General features: G+C 31.4%; 1 protein-coding gene across 1 annotated transcript; it reads right to left on the minus strand.

Annotated features, from left to right (window-relative positions):
- Positions 1-532: 532 nt before the first annotated feature.
- On the minus strand, positions 533-5784 carry LOC139891288 (ATP-dependent 6-phosphofructokinase 3-like). Its single transcript, XM_071874241.1, has 13 exons — positions 5486-5784; positions 5020-5066; positions 4883-4922; positions 4442-4504; positions 3912-4049; positions 3567-3725; positions 3414-3467; positions 3168-3236; positions 2783-2912; positions 1675-1943; positions 1530-1578; positions 961-1115; positions 533-870 (listed from the first exon to the last, which is right to left on the minus strand). Exons 1-13 carry the CDS (start codon positions 5591-5593, stop codon positions 691-693), a joined length of 1461 nt encoding a protein of 486 aa, XP_071730342.1. The 5' UTR covers positions 5594-5784; the 3' UTR covers positions 533-690.
- Positions 5785-18501: the final 12717 nt, after the last annotated feature.

The raw sequence follows: 18501 nt of genomic DNA on the forward strand, positions 1-18501 counted from the left end.
ATGAAAACAATGGAATTTGACTGTATAAAATCATGTCTGTTTGTTTTATGAAAGAACTTTTCTCATCTGTTTGTTTTATTAATGAGCTCTTCTGTAACATTACCAACCTTTTAAAAAAATGTTGTGTATATTTTTAAATATATATGTTGATAGTCTGAAATGCAAAACTTTTCAAGGAACGTACATATGGTCTCGGGTAGGAAGGAGAGTAGTCTCTGCCCTCGCGTTAAAGAAAGACTTCTCTACTCTCAAGTGGAGAATCGATTTCCTCTTCATTATAAGGTAGAGGAATGATTGTCTAAATTTCATTTTAATGTAATATTGAAACAACAAAGTTACACACGTACATGTGTAGTATAGTACGTAATAATCCATATTAAGCTCCACAAGGCGTGATTCGAAACCTTTGCAATGTTGAAATAACAGAGTAACACACGTACATGTATTAGAAAGTAAGATAATATAAAAAGTTACCGATTAGAGTGACATCTAATCTAATAGTATTGCCAAATAACAGATTCAACGGACCCGCTTAAATACACTAGTACTGAAAATAAATATGGGAGGCCTGAAGGCCTTGTGCAATCGCACTAGTTTGCACACCCTCAAATAGGACCCAGATCCACATCATCAAATTTATAGTGCTATTATTTTTGTGCATAAAATACTCAGAATTTCGTAGCGCTTCATTTAGTGATCACTCGTCTTGCTACATTTGTCTCCATCCAATAATTGTGTTGGCGGTTCTTCTTGTTTCGGGACTTCCATCACGTCTTTTGGTCCCAAAAAGCTCGGTTGATTAGTTGATGATAGAAGCCTTGCCCACATCCTATCAGTTATCACAACATTATTCTGCTTCTCGGTAATACGCTGCATCACAAATACAAGTATCATGAGATTCTAAGGTCAACTTAAAATTACAGAAGTTATAAAACGGAACGGGTGTGAAGGTCATCTTACATTGAATGGAATATAAGTCTGTCTACCATTAACGAGCCCACTGGTGAAGCCGGTGTAACCTGCCATAACTCCATGAACGCAACTTTGAGCAAGAAGAGTACAGTACACATTGTCAGATGCATTACTTGGAACTGCACGGATCATGTATGTAGGATCTGCCATACAAAATTCACAATCAGCTTAACTACTTTGTGTGTGTGCATGTAGAATCGATATTTTGAGTATCGAAATTGATAAATCTACGAAAGTTATGCATTAGGTACTTGTACTGTACAAGTACTTGATGTATAGTTGTGGTAGATTTATCAATTTTGATGGTGAAAATATCGTCTGTGTAAGTTAGAAGTCAATCTGTTTCAAAAGATGGTCCAGTTTACAAATTATTATCCCATAAGAATAAGAAAGATCATATTTGCAACTTGAAACCAATAAAAAATTAATACTTCCTAAATTACCCTTCCTGCCAAAAAATTATCTTTTATTTTACAAAATAAACTGGACCGTCTCTGAGACGGGAATTCACATAAAACGAGAATATATGTTAACCTAGATAAACATATGATGAATACCTATGTATTTAAGAGTAATGGGCATGGATGGTTGTTTAGCAAAGTGAGCCTACAAAAAGAAGATAAAGCTCAACACGTAACAAATTATTGCATCTGCAAAGAAAAACTAAAAAAATTTGAAAAAAAATTCATGGTGTGGAAATACCTTAATTTTATCGGAAATCCACAATCCAACATCTTGAAGTAGTTTATTTCCGGAAGCATCTTGTGCGGTTGAAGTTTTCAAGTTTTCTGCGGCAAGTAGTTCTTGGCCGGCACCTTCTGCCACGACAATAACCATATGTCCATTGTCCTTGAGACGTTTCTCTACGTATTCCAAAAGTCCTCCTTCTCCCTCAAGATAAAAAGGTGATTCCGGGATCAAACATAAATCTACATCCCGACTTGCCAAAGTTGCATACATCGCAATGAACCCTGACCACAACATTACATAGAAATGAAAACTAGTTGCTTGACTAAACCATTATACTCAATTTTTGGATATGCATTTCAAAAGCAGATTAAAGAATCATATGCAAATAACAAGTTGCTTAACGCTAATGATAAGTAGGCACTTCATAACTTCTAGATCTACATTAAGTATATTCTATATGCTACTCCATATAAGATTATCCAAACCTCTGAGCATTTTGACCTGAAATAACGTAAGGCTTATGATCATAATCATCAATATGACCACGTAATTTGATAAACTGTGACTTACATCCAAATCCTCGATAATCAACTAATTTCGACCCACTTACATGGTCGATTTCAGATGTTCAAATGTGGAAACCGAGAGATAAAAACATAGAAACAGGTTAAAATCAACCAAAGTGTATTTTTTGTACATAGAACCTAGTAAACCCCTTTATTTGGATAACAAGATGATCAGTGAAACAATATAATTGATTTTAGTTATACTCGACACACATTTATTTTTGGAAAAGAACTGTTTCCGGTCAGCATAAATTTTGGTAAATAGTGCTTCGGGTCAACACGAGTACCAGACCCAACACACATAGCTCGTATAAAAAATTGTCTCAATTCAAGCTATTACCTGACCAGCACCATATCCCATCTCTACTCCAAAAGTCTTAATTATATACTCGTATTTCTTTTAACATCGTTTCCTCCTTGAATCAATTATTTTAAGAATTCTAAGTAAACTCTAATATCATCATTGTAATTTGTAAAACTATATTGCCATTGTTGTCACTTGTCACTATCGATCCTATGCAAAGTACCCTATTAATACAGGAGGTGAGGCGTACCGCAGTAGCGACCCATCAATTTGACAACACCTATGCCATTTTCGGCACTTTCTGCCTCCACATGTGCAGCATTAATGGCACGTTGAGCCTCTTCGACAGCAGTATCAAAACCAAATGACTTATCAATCACCTGGAATAAACATGCAATAAAACTGTATGAATCAATCAAATATACTGTTCTGAATGTGAGAGTTCAGGAATTGATTCAATTTAGCATTTCATAAAAGATTGTAAATGCTATTGTCTGACCAAAATAACCAATGTGAATAGGACACTGATGTGCTATATTTGAATATGTTTGATTCATGAGCACACTAATAAACATAAACATAACATATTAAAAAAAAAAAACAAATGTGAGTATTATTTATAGAAATGCAAGTACCGGAATGTCATTGTCAATTGTCTTTGGGATCCCAGCCACTACAGCTTTTAGTCCACGCCTTCTTACTTCCTGCACAAACAGTTTAAAATTGTAACTAGTGTACCTTATAGAAGTATCATCAAACTGTATTTTACATACTACAAGTCTACAATCGATTATAGCCATATAGTCTCCAAAGTCCAAACTTCTATGAAATTCCCGAGTTCGGTCACATTAGCTTATAAAGAGACAGAAAATGATATAAACCTGATAAATAACTGCTGCTCCCTTTTGAGTTCCGTCACCTCCAATTATATAAACCTGAAACATGGAATAACAAAATATGGTTCAGTACCATAATCCTTGTCTTAATAAACAACCAAAAGCTATAATTCACGCGAGGAGTGACTGAAAACACACCTGATTGATACCACGATCCTGAATACTGTCAACTATCTTCGGTTTATCATGGCCGCCTCGAGAGGTACCAATGATTGTACCACCACGTTTGTGGATATCATTCACAACCTTAGGTGTCAAAGTGATGGTATTTTTCGAGTAAAAACCTCTATACCCACCCTACACATAAAAAACATATGCAATGTAATGAAGGTGGGAGGTGATGTGATAGTGAGGGTATTTTTGTTATACAGATATGCTCAAAGCAACAACAATCAATCACAACTTAGATTAACAGTACTACCATGCGGGTTTTGAAAACTAGTTTTGTTTATCAAAAGAAACAAAAACTAAAAACCAACTTACATCTATCCCAAGAACTCTGGTGACACCATACATGTGATAAAGTGCGCATACGATCTCCCTGATCACTGTATTTAGCCCAGGACATAAACCACCGCATGTCACAATAGCAGCATGCACCTCATCCGGTGCAAAATAAACCTACGGCAATGATGACCCCCAACGTTACATTAAAGACAGATTCTATAAAGAAATGGCAAACCAGGAAGGTCTGAACCGGTCATCTTTGAATGGATCAGGTTGTATAGACCAGATAAACTTTTTGTGCATACTTTATAAATGATAGTTTTATTACAGAAACTATATTATTTTATTACAGTTATTAAATACAAACTTTTAATAAGAATCCATTTGGAGGTTGGAACCCTTAAAATAATGTTTGAATGACATACAACACATTTGGCTTATTTCTGTTTCAGCTATTTATTTAAATAATTTTCCCCAGTAGAGATAAATATTGCAACTTCCATACCAACCCTGTCAAATGTAAATGGGTCAAAATTACCACCCCTCCTTTTAAGTAAATAACATACCCTTTGGCGAGGTCCAGCACGTCGAAAATGTATTCCTCTGGGACCGTCCTTGTGGACAACAACCTATAAGAAGTAACAAAATATTCATGTTATCACCGTTCACTGGTCCCACTCACATTTGCAGTAAATGCAGATAAAAGGAGTGTACCTTACATCAATTTTAATATTTTGGGAAACATAGTTATAAGTTCACAATCAAATAATGGAACCTGATTACTTGGTTAAAGGTTATACTGGTGACCTGCTCACTTATTCAATTATACACTAATAGCATAGGCCCTTAAACGTCGATTTTGAAAGAACATTCCCCAAAATATTATAAATGGGTGAAGGTACGTCTTTCTAACGTGCAATTTGCACTGCCTTTTAAAAACTAGAACTATAACTATATGAGAACTGTGAATATTATACATGCTAAGATAATGAAACCTATCACCATACCTTTTGAGGCACGGTATCATCCGCATCAACAAAGTACTGCCTGCGATCGAAAAATTTAGATTAACATCACAAATAGTATGTAAATTCATATTCATATTCATATTTAACATGTTTTCAAGGAAGCAAATGTATCTTACTTCACAACCGAATATGCAGGATTGGATCGCAGTGGATTCGGATACGTCTGTAACAATTAAATATCAACAATTTAAACCTTAACTAAGAATATGTTCATCGCATATCAAAACGAAAACAAATTCACAATTAACATTATAGTATGATTTAGCATTCACAGTATGTATCTACACATCAAATTAATCATCAAATTGACCAAAACAGCCCAAAATCTCATCTGTTTCATTATTATTTTTAAAATAAATTCAAACCTATCTTACCCTAAAAAACAGTTTCACAACAACTATTAACAAACTTCTAGAACACCTTTCAAAGATAAAAAAAAATGAAAACAAAATATACAAAACAAACTCCAAAAGTCAAAGCAATTACACTACACATTCTCCTCATACACAATTTACAAAACTAAATCCAATAAATATATATAAATCTATATAAACAGAAATTGAAGTAAGAAATAAGAGTTACAGGAAGATTAGGGATGTAATCAGTCAAGTGAGGCACATCTTCAAGCACATAACCTGCATCCCCTGTTTCTACTTTCATTTGACTACTGATATCATTATTATTGTCCATCTTAAACACAAATTAATAACTGATGAGATTTGATCGAGTGCTAATTTATGAAATACTTCAAGCGAATCGGATGCTGTGCGTGTATTTTTTTTTTTTTTTTTAATTTTTTATATGATGATATGAGAAAAGAAAAATGAAAAAAAATTGACTACCATGGGAGTTTAAGAAAAGCGTGGATTGTTTCAAAAATAGTTGAGATCTCACAAATGAGTTGTGATTATTTATTTAAAGATTCGGTAATTAAATAATTAAAATTAAATAATTGTAAAATCTGTTACGGTATATGTTATTCAAAGTTCAAAGTTAATTTATACTCCGTAGTTTATAGGGGCCGATATTACACTTTTTAAAATCTAGATTTTTCAGAAACGGGTGGCGTTGAGGGTTTTCTTTTTGCGGAAATACAAACCCATGCCCTTTATTGTGTGCTGGTTTTTAATACTTTTCTTACTATGCTAATCGACTTGTTTAGTTGTTTAATTATTATTATCCTTTAATTTAAACAAATGTTAATACGCTGTTATCATGCTACTAGAATGTTTTTTAGATATATGATAAGCATTTTCGAAATTATTAGTTTAAAACCGAAACTACACATTCATCAAGTGCCTTAAAAAAAAAAAAAATTCATTCGTATGAATATTTGTTTTTTGTTATTGTGGTTTATTTATTTAAAATGATTTTGTATTTTTTTTAAAGACAAGTTGTTGGGCTTCACTCGGAGGAGACTTAACACATTCGCGATCATATGCCACGTACGCACACGATTTCGGAAGGAAACTCGAATCGCATTACAATAACCCAATCCTTAAATCATCCCGAATGGCAGGCGGACCGGGTTTGTATCCTGAATGGATCCGGGAAAAAACTTCTAGGGTCAATCTGGAGCTCTATATTTCAGGCGGATTGATTAATAGGATGGACAGAGCGAGACTCGAACCCGTGATCTAAACACAAGCCCCACATATAAGATTTGGGGATACCACTAATGAAATATTATTATTTTGATGGGTATCTATAATTTTGTAAACACGTCTTTAATACCATGCCGAATGGGATTAATGACACATTTACTATCGTGACGCAGTAAGTCAAATGAATTGTAACTGTTGTGGAGTTGTATTTTTGACACTTCACAACCGAGGATAATTAGATCCCAAACGCTTTTTCCTAATTACTGTATCTTTTTGTTCAAGGTTAAAAAAACTTGTATGTTTATTTTTCTAGAAAGTTGTAGGTTCATCCAAAGAATAATTGGGAAGAAAATAAAGTTTCATTGTTCAAAACAAAACGAATCTGAAAATAAATTAAAGGAAAGAAAAAATATGTCCCCGACGTTCGTCTAAAAAATCAAGATGGGACCTAAACTTTAAATTGATAATGGTTGGTCCCATGTTTTAAAATATGTACACGGATGGTCCTGAATAAAACAGCCCGTTACTCTACCCAGTTAACCTCACTCACGTGCATAACTCACTATCGGCATTTTTGTCATTTCAATTACAACCTGCAGCCCACCGCATTTCACATTAGATAAGACTTCTTTTCTTTCAAGCGTCTACAAGTATCCAGAACAAATTTCAAATTACTTTTCCCCCCTTCAACATAACAATAACATACAATGAACGATGAATGCATTTTGTATATTTAAGTCTAGTAAAAAATAAAGGTAAATATATATCAAAAGAGGGCACTTGTTAAAGATAGTGCATAATATGGCAAATACATGTTAAAATCTGTGACATCAGACCCCCTAAAACACATTTTTTTTTTTTTCCTTTTTCCTACGTCTTTTATTACTACTCAGAGGTTCTGGGAATACTGCATCCACGTTGTTTTGTGCTAACTCAACTTTATCATTACTATCAACCAATTCCCCTTATTCAACATCAACCATATCGTTATCTTCCTCAACAAATATAGAATCAAGTAAACTCTCTTCTCTCTCAATTTCTTCAATTATTAAAAATTAAAAAAACAATTTTGGAAAGAAAAAAAAGGGTAATACATAATTCCATCATATATCTTTCAAGAAATTTCACTTAGACAAAACAACATAAACCTGCTCTGCATCTTCTTTTCTCTCCCTACCTTAGACAAATCAAACGTGAACAATTGGAGTGGATTTGAGTTACATTCGATATGTTAATTAGGGTTTGTATAAAAACCGTTGGTTGATTTGGGGATTATCAAGTCGTCCGTGAATTTATATCGAATATAATAATATTAGGGTTGCTGAGTTCTTTAAACGAAAAGACGATAATACCCCTCATAATTGGTTAACGTGATAGACTTAATTGCATTAAACTAACGGACTGTTAACATCGGGACCAATCTTGTACAATGTTAAAATTTTGGCACCAACCACGATCAATTTAAAGTTTAGGTCTCATCTTGATTTTTGGACGAACGTTGGGGACCAATCATGATATTTTTTTCTAAAGGAAAAAAAAAAAAAAAAAAAAAAAAACTAAGGATGAAATTCTTTCATTTATAATTGACATATTTTCTTTTTAGTTTATTTTATTATTTTTAAAAAGCCCCATTATAATAATATTATATATTATATATTAAATATTAATATTAATTATATTATAAAATGTAGATTTATATTAACTTAAAACATTATTGTATATTTTTTGCATAAATAAATTATATCTATAATATTGTTTGTATTTGTTAAGTATAAACAATTATAAATGCACTTGTTTTATAATAGGATGAGCGGAAAAAATAAAGATAAATAAAATTCAACTTATATTACATTTGTGATGATTGTCATATAAAAAGTAATTGTGCCTACATAAAAATCGGTCATCCCACAATTCACTTGTACTCACAAATGCGACTCCTCTGCCATTCTTAAATTCGACTTTAAATAACATTATATTTACATAAAATCTAAATTTGAATCTTCAAATTTTTTTCCTTCTCTTTTATTATTTTAACTATCTAATTATCTATAACATGAATTGTAATTAATACTCCATGTGTAAATTAGAATATTTAGTTTATCAAATAACATTTGAGTTATGAATGAAAATTTCGAGTGTAATAAATCATGCTTAACGATTGCCCTTAGAGCACTCATTAACTAAACCCGTAAATTAATCTATGTTGAATACTTTTCAAAAGGTTGAATTTAGAACTATACAAATTAAGCAGGCCTCGTGAAAAGTCACACATTACAAAATAATACGAAGTACATAAATTCATACATACATGTTAAGTCAAACATAGATTCTTAATTATAATATAGAAAGTGTAATGTCATTTAATTAATCATTTGTGTCCCTTACTCTTAAACAAACACTTATTTTGATAAAAACATATTTAATGAAAAAATACCTCGATGATATCATTATTTCTTAAAATAGTCGATTTAATTTGTGTCTTGCATTTTTCAATTATAACAAAAAACGTATTAAATATAAAATGTCCGTTGTCACTACCTTTTTTAGCTCCATTTGTGGTTTTCTTGTGTTTTCCTCACTTGGTGGATGTTTAGGGGTTTCAAAGATGTTTTTACTCCGTTTGGTTGTTTTTTTATTCGACAGTGACATTTAGTTTTTGGCTAGCTCACCCTCAAATGATGTATTCTTTGGGTTTGATAGGACCCCGGTGGTGATTTTTGTGATGTTAGGGTAGTTTAGGTGTCTTCTTGATTGATTTTGGTATGGTATGTGGAGGATATAGTTGATAGGATACAATAGATGTTTATTTGTTCTTGAGATTTCGACGTAGTTGATTCTTTGATCTTGTCTGTTTATTAAAAATTATGTATTTTCAAGTTAGTTTTTTTAGAAGAAGAAATTTTATTAAATACCAACAATTGTACAAAGAAACTGGGCTGGCCCAACAAACTTGGCCCACCCACCTACGAGTCTAACCAACACGAATTTACAATGAAAGCTCGACAAACTACATTTAGAACTAGCAGAAAGGATGCAGAGATCACATCTTACTGCATATATTTACTTTACGTACGAATCTGGGTTAGATAGTCACTTGTTTCACGTGTTGGATCTCATTAGCTTCGCATCGGTGAATTAGATGGTACAATGGTTTTTAATTAGTTGTTAGGAGTAGCAATATGATTTGTGCAATGTATTTGGTTTGTTGTATCAATCAGTAATGTTGTAAAATAGACTCGAGTGTATGTTCAATAATGCATTTTGGTCTGATTGATCTAGTTTAATTTGACTCCCTTGTTTCTAGAGGAAAAAGAAAAAGTAAGAAGGAGAACAAATTTTTTTTTTTTTTAAAGTTTTCTAATGACAATTTTTAAGTTGTTATTAAAATTTGAGCAGAATATTAAAATATTAAAATTGTATATTAAAAAGGTTTAAGGAAGTTATTTTGAGACCATATTGATTAAATTATATATTATATTATATTATAATTATAATTATAAATATATTCATTTAGAAAAAACTATCTACAGTATCTATAGTTTCTATTATATTGCTAAAATGATGATATCATTATTAGGCTAATTCCTTTATTAAGAAAAAATTAAAAAGAAAAAGAAAAAAATCTATGCATGGTGGGTGATGTCATTAATCTAAATAATTTTAAATTAAAATTAAATCTTATTAATTGATTATTATTATTATTATTAAATCTTATTAATAATTATTTTAATTATTAAAATTTAAATAATTTTAAATAATTTGAATTGAGTACGAGATAGTATAAAAATTAGGCAACTAATATTATATCTTATGATTGAATGTGCATTGTTTAATATGCATTTATATTTTAATTTACACTTTTAAAAAAAATAACAACTAATATTATATCTTATGATTGAATGTGCATTGTTTAATATACATTTTAGGTGTTTGATGAAATGTTCAGCTGATGAGTTTTTTAGTCGGACTATGTGGTTCCACGGGTCATTAAACTAAATAACTTTAGCATTTACGTTCACTTAATACCTAAAACATATCATTAAACTGTTTCATTTAAACAAACCCGTGATTTCACGGGTCATTTCACTAGTATAAATATATTCATTTAGAAAAAACTATTTACAGTAACATAACAAGCCGTCAATTTTGACTATTTTTGATAGTTTTAACTGTTAAATATTAAATATCGTAAATAGATAACAAATGTAAGCATGGTTAAGTGGTAAATTGCCTTTTCTGCTAAAAGAAAGGTTATGGGTTCGAGTCACGGCTGACCTTTTCCTTTTCTAACCTTTCTTTTTCTTCCTTTTTTAACTATTTACCCATTTAATCACTCTTTTTAAATTCTTTTTCATAATGCATCCCTTAATGTTTTTTATTTTTTAATTAAGTCCACTGCTCTCATTCTTTTATTTTTAAATTCTTTTTTATTTAACATTTTTTATATAACTTTTATTTTTATTTTTTCTTGGCCACTTTTTTTATATATATTTTATTTAAAATCTCTTTTTTTAACTTTTTTTTTTCTCTTTTTCTCTAGAATTTTTTTCCTACTCACACAGTTTATTACTCCATATTAAATAAAAAGAATATTCATATTTTGTTGATTTTAATTAATGATTTGAAACATATTTTTCTTTTCTACCTTTTTTTTACTATTTACCCCTTTAATCCCTCTTTTTAAATTCTTTTTCATAATGCACCTTAATGTTTTTTGTTTTTTCTTTTTTTAATTCAGTCCTCCTACTCTCATTCTTTTATTTTTAATTTTTACATTTCTTATATGACTTTTTTTAAAAAAAAAAATTCTTGACCACTTTATTTGCATATATTTTATTTAAATATTTTTTTCTCTTTTTCTTTAAAATTTTTTTCTACTCTCACACTTTAATACTCCGTATTAAATAAAAAGAATACTCAAATTTTGTTGATGTTAATTATTGATTTGAAACATATTTTTTCTTTGATTGCGTTAGAATTATTAACGTTTAAGCATTTAATTTAAAACATAAGTTGCGTACAACGAAAAGCTGACTAATAATGTTATATTTAAAAAAAATATAACATTATTAATAAATGTTATATTCCCAATCGTTGTTAAAAAAAGATAATGTTATATTTAAAAAACTAGTGAAATGACCCGAGAAATCACGGGTTTTTTTAAACGAAACAATTTAATGACATGTTTTAAGTATTAAGTGAATGTAAATGCTAAACTCATTTATTTTAATTGTAGTGACCCGAACTTTTTCATGATTATCCCATGATTATATATTAAATGAAATTGATATTTATATGATTAAATGTTTCTAACATGTTAAGCAATCAAACTTGTTAAGACTTGGTTATTTGAAATGAGTTTCATGTAGACAATTTACCACCCAAGTTTACCGGCGATTCACGAATGTTAAAACTTGTAAAAATTATATGATGATGATGATATATATATATATATATATATATATATATATATATATATATATATATATATATATATATATATATGGATATGTATATAGCTAACATGATATTATGAAAAGTAAGTATCTCACAAGGTATATTAACAATGAGTTATATACATAAAATGAGACTATTGAATTATGAAACTCGAAACGATATATATAACGATTATCGTTATAGCAACGCCTTACTAAATACATATGTATCATATTAAGATATATTCATTGTTGGTGATTTGTGTCACCAATATGATTTAAGTGTAATGGGATTAATTTGTTAACCAAAATAACCTTGATAAATATCGAACAAGTTTGGGAAAGTGTGGAGTGCACACTTGTTTGAACTTATCGTAATTATGACGGGGGTTCGGGGGCAGCGCCCCCGATAGCGGGGTCCAAGGAGTGGCAACCCCTGGCGGGGTCCAAGGGGCAGAGCCCCTGGCTGGGGTTGAGCTGCCAGGTCAGCTTGGAAATTTTTTGTTTGGGTTAATATCGCTTTATTAAAAACGTGTTAAAATTTGATTTAAAGTTTCAACAACATTAAATGAGATCGTTAACTTAAAGCTTTCAAAAACAACACTTATATGTAACGACTAACGTTGACTTAACGACTCAGTTAAAATGAATATACATGTAGTGTATTAAGATGTATTAGTACACTTTTGAAAGACTTCAAGACACATATCAAAGTACTTCTACTTAAAAAAAAATGCTTACAATTACATTTCCATTCATTTTCATCAACAATTCTACTCGTAGTCATTCCGTATTCGTACCTGTATTATACATAGCTTCTAGACGTACTTACTATGGGTATATACCAATAAGAACTAGCATGGGATTTCACTCTTGATTATGTCATGCATGACTAATCAAATTTAACTTCTACCATGAACTAGTCAACTAACTGGAACTCCTTTTAACCCCACTCACCACTCACCATTCACCACTCACTAATCAATCCATTTTACTTCCAATTCTCTTTCTAATTCTCTCTAAACACACACACACTCTTAGGAACAAAATTTCCAGTAAACTAATCATCATCTTCATCAAAAATTACTTCAAGAATCAAGCTATAATCATCATAGGAAGAAACTTCAAGAACACTTCGAAAATCCTTTCAAGTTTGCTAGTTTACTTTCAATCTTGCAAATCCATTCCAAGTAATCATCTAAGATCAAGAAACCTTTGTTAATTATAGTAGGTTATCTTTCTTATTCAAGGTAATATTCATATCCAAACTTTGATTCGATTTCTATAACTATAAACTATCTTAATTCTAGTGATAATCTTACTTGAACTTGTTTTCATGTCATGATTCTACTTCAAGAACTTTCAAGCCATCCAAGAATACTTTAAAGCTAGATCAATTTTTGCCACTTCTAGTAGGTTTACCTACTAAACTTAAGGTAGTAATGATGTTCATAACATCATGCGATTCATAAATATATAACTATCTTATTCGAAGATCTGAACATGTAATCACTAGAACATAGTTTAGTTAATTCTAAACTTGTTCGCAAACAAAGTTAATCCTTCTAACTTGAATTTTAAAATCAACTAAACACATGTTCTATATCTATATGATATGATAACTTAATAATTTAAAACCTGGAAACACGAAGAACACCGTAAAATCGGACATACGCCGTCATAGTAAAACCGGGGGCTGTTTTGGGTTAGATAATTAAAAATTATGATAAAATTTGACTTAAAATTTGTTCTTCTGGGAAAATGATGTTTATTATTAACATGAAACTATATCCAAAAATCATGGTTAAACTCAAAGTGGAAGTATGTTTTCCAAAATAGTCATCAAGACGTCGTTCTTTCGACTGAAATGACTACCTCTTACAATATTGACTTGTAACCTGTATTTCTGACTATAAACTTATACTTTTCTGTTTAGTTTCATAAATTTCAGTTCATTATGAAACCATAGCAACTTGAATCACTCAAAACGGATTTAAAACGAAGAAGTTATGGGTAAAACAAGATTGGATAATTTTGCTTGTTGGAGCTACGTGAAATTTGTAACAAATCTATACAAATCATAAATTAACTAACATATTTTGTATTATACATGTATTCTAACATATATTATGTAATCTTGGGATACCATAGACACGTATACAATGTTTTGACATATCATATCGACCCATCTATATATATTATTTGGGAACAACCATAGACACTCTATATGCAGTAATGCTTGAGTTAGCTATACAGGGTTGAGGTTGATTCCAAAATAATATATATACTTTAAGTTGTGATCTAGCCTGAGACTTGTATACACTGGGTCGTGGATTGATTCGAGATAATATATATTGATTTATTTCTGTACATCTTGTAGTGACCCGAACTTTTCCATGATTATATATTAATTGAAAACTATATTTACATGATTAAATATTTCCAACATGTTAAGCAATCAAACTTGTTAAGACTTGATTATTTGAAATGAGTTTCATGTAGACAATTGACCACCCAAGTTGACCGGCGATTCACGAACGTTAAAACTTGTAAAAACGACATGACGATATATATATGGATATACATATAGTTAATATGAGATTATGATAAGTAAGTATCTCCATAAGTATATTAACAATGAGTTATATACATAAAAATGAGACTACTAAGTTAAGAAACTCGAAACGATATATATAACGATTATCGTTATTACAACGTCTTACTAAATACATATGTATCATATTAAGATATTGTTACACTATATTTAATATGATAAAATGATAATTATATATATCATTAAGTATGTTAACAATGAACTACATATGTAAAACAAGACTACTAACTTAAGAATTTTGAAACAAGGCATATATGTAATGATTATCGTTGTAACGATATTTTAATGTATATATATCATATTAAGATATATTCATACATCATAATATCTTGATAATGTAATAATTTAACATCTCATTAGATATAATAAACAATGGGTTAACAACATTAAATGAGATCGTTAACTTAAAGGTTTCAAAACAACACTTACGTGTAACGACTAACGATGACTTAACGACTCAGTTAAAATGTATATATGATATTGCTCAAATTAGACATATCTTTAGTCGCAATATCAAGTTCTATCGTTGTTTATTTCGTGTGTAAACATAGTATTTTCGTTTGTATTCCATTTTATTGTAAAATAGTTAGAATCATTGCGTAATTGAAGAAATATGGAAGATTTTGGATGATACTACACAGAGATCGAAAACAAGTCAAAAAGTTGATGAATAGTAGAGTGCACCAAGGAGTGCGCCACGGGTGTGCGCTCAGCTCACTCGTCCAAATTTTGATCAGAGAATTCTGAGATCGAAAACAAGTCAAAAAGCATGAATAGTAGAGTGCGCCAAGGAGTGCGCTCAGCGCACTTTCTCCGCGCACTCTGACATGTAAAGTAGATCTGAACGTGCAACTCGAGCTGTAAAGTGAAATTGTGGTAGGTGAACAGTGCGCGCCGCGCACGTGCTTTTGTGCGCTCGGCGCACCCTACTTTCCAGCTACTGTTCAGCCTTTTTAAACCCCTTTCCAGCTTCATTCTTGAGACACCACTACACAATCATTTTCAGAGGCAGAGGTTACGATTCAAGGTGATCCTTGGAGTAATCCAGGATCACCTAATCCATCATTTCAATCCGCAATCAAGAATCATCAGGATCATCATCCAAGATTGCTTAAAGAGGTCGATTCTTGTTAGTTCAATGAATTCTATCTTTGTTTGCAGTTTGTTATTGTCTTTAAATATGATTGTTAGCTAGTTCTTTTTATGCTTGTCTAGATTAATAATCGAGATGTTGATTGTTTACCTTTGTTGATTGATTGTTCTTATGCATGATAGTTTGATGTTTGAATACAAGAACCATTCTTGTTAAGTTTAATCTTTTCGATTCAATTAGTTAGTATACTTGTTCAACTAAGAAACACCATCTTGTTGATTTAGTATATTGATTTGCACCTAGTGACAAGTGTTTGCCCGTCTTTTACCAAAAGGGGTAAGTTGCGTTCAAACGATTAATCTATATAGGAATGTAAGAACGACTCTTGTAGATACTTTCGGATAGCTTAATTGATATGTGTAGTTGTCTAGGAGAACGATCAATTCCCTAGAATCTGTTATACATATTTTCATTACTTAATTCCATATAACTAATAGGTGTTAGTAATTTGCCTTATCTAGTGACATTTATAAGGATCCTATTGCTACATTAAATTGATTACTTGGGTTGGGTAAATTGGGAATTTAACCGGACCAAGAGAATGAACTAAGCTAAACCATTAATTGACATAGGAGTGGATCATGATTAACACATCATTGGCATGATCATCATTCAAGTCTTTAGGCTAGTTGAATTAATTGATTACAAATAGGAGGTCTTAGATGACAAGAACATCACTTGCATCGTGTAATCCCGTTTGAGTGTTTGCACAAGACTACTCTTGGTAAACCAATTAATTAGTTCTCGTGCATAACCAATCAATCCGATCTTAATCCTAAATAACAATCAACATTAAGGGTAAAAAGTCTAGATGAGCATATTTCTTTAATTTGATATCAAAAATATCTTTTTGTTTTCATAAACTTAAAAGACCAAAAATATTGTCCTTTAAACTTATTCCTTTATTGATTTGTCCATCGTTAAACGGCAACCCAATATCTTGTATTTGTTTGATTTCATTTTATCTAGTTAAAACTCAATTTAGTTTATGCAATCTTAACTTGCACATATAACTGTCCTTAGAACGATACACGGATTTTACCATTATCTATACTACTACACGATCGGGTACACTGCCCGTTAGTGTGTGTAATCTTTAAAATCGGTATTTTCCATACAACAATTCATATACCACGTTTCGCACATCAAGTTTTTGGCACCGCTGCCGGGGATAGTTGTGTCAAGATAAGAATTGTTAACTAAGTTGTGATTATTATTTTTTAGATTTTATCATTTTTTTGTAGAGTTTTTATTATTTTTTTATCACTGTTTAGTGTCGGTGCTTTTATTCTTTTCTAGTTTTTGTCAGTTGCAGGGAAATGGTTGACCACAGGAATATGACAATGGATGAGAGAATGAGAGTAGAACGAAGGAAACTAATCGAATTATATTTATCTCCTAGTGTTACCAACGAGGGGTACCAAGAGAAAGAAGAAGATGAAGTTGTGGTTAACACTAAAAACATGTCTATGAAAGAGAGGATGATAGTCGAAGGTTTCTGCCCGTGTTTTTATGGGTCTTGGCAATGTTGCATGAATTCGGACATAAAACATTCGAGTCCCCTACCCACTATGCAACTCTCTACCGATCATTATTCACCATTGATTCTGTTTCTGGAACATTCAAATGTGACAGAGTCCAGTCTAGCTCCACAACTTATAACTTCACAATTTATTTTGCAAGACGAACTGGTTGTTGAAAAATGTACTCATTTAGATCCACTTTCTGAGCTTTTACAGGATTTCCCCGAGTTACATTCTTACTCTTCTACTTATAAAGATGAGATTGTGGTAAAGGTTGAAAACGGTTTGCTACTCGTTCTAATGGCTAATGGTTATGAACCTACAACTGAAGAATTAATGGAATTGAAGCTGGAAATTGAGCCCCGCTCAATAGTTGAGATTCACAGCGGGTCCACGCTTATTCCAGAGGATGTCAATTTGGGGAAGACAATCTTTAAAGACCCATTTGACCAAGATCCACCAATAAGAATAAAAGTTTTACTGAAATCCACACTTGGAGAGGAGTCGTATGTTAACCCTCCGGTTAGGTCATCCTTTTTCAGGAAACTAAAAAAGGATTTATCTCATATAATATACACCACCCGAGGTGTAAATGATTGGCTCACTATTCTGATTCGTGGAACTTTTTCCACCGATTTCACGTCTCGTCCGATAAAGTGTGGAGGAGTTTAACCCCACTAGGCATTAAATTCTGGGGTCCAGTCGAGTGCATGACGCGTTAATAAAAGTGCACGATGTTTTTCAAAGGTTTTAGTGACACTAGCATTAAAATTCAGCAAGGTACCTATCAAATTAGAATTTGTGTGATGAAGATCAAGGAATGAAGGATGCGCCATCGCTCACGATCTCCGGTTTTTGGACCTAGGTTTTTCGAACTCCTTTTTCTCAATATTGTCCTCTCAAATTTAAATTTTACTGATTTTAAGTAATGAGGGCATTACTTAATCTTAAGTGTGGGGGATGGTATAAATTCTCGCGGGTATTCAAACAGTATTCAACTTGGCTCATTTTTGTAATTTAATGGGAAATTTTAAAAAAAAATTGAAATAAAAGTCTTAACGAAAAAGCCAAGTGTGGGGGAATTTACTAATCTTTTCGAATTACTATCACCAAATTTTGCTAAGAAAAATGTTTAAAATACTTTTGGCTTGAAAGGAAAAAGAATAATGTCACTAAACCTAAAGGATGTATCTAATCCATCCTTGAAGGAAGTAAAGTCTTCCGAATGTTACCTTACTTGATATAGCAAACTTCCTAAACTATGTCATT

The sequence above is a fragment of the Rutidosis leptorrhynchoides genome, chromosome 2 (assembly GCF_046630445.1).
Source record: "Rutidosis leptorrhynchoides isolate AG116_Rl617_1_P2 chromosome 2, CSIRO_AGI_Rlap_v1, whole genome shotgun sequence".
Lineage (NCBI taxonomy): Eukaryota > Viridiplantae > Streptophyta > Magnoliopsida > Asterales > Asteraceae > Rutidosis > Rutidosis leptorrhynchoides.

Excerpts from the sequence above, each read along its gene's own strand:
- LOC139891288 (XM_071874241.1), bottom strand. The coding sequence starts at position 5,593 with ATGGACAATAATAATGATATCAGTAGTCAAATGAAAGTAGAAACAGGG. Across the intron at positions 2,913-3,167 it reads CAATTGACAATGACATTCCG|GTGATTGATAAGTCATTTGG; the intron begins GTACTTGCATTT and ends TGTTTATTCCAG. Across the intron at positions 1,944-2,782 it reads ATTGATGGGTCGCTACTGCG|GGTTCATTGCGATGTATGCA; the intron begins GTACGCCTCACC and ends TGTTGTGGTCAG.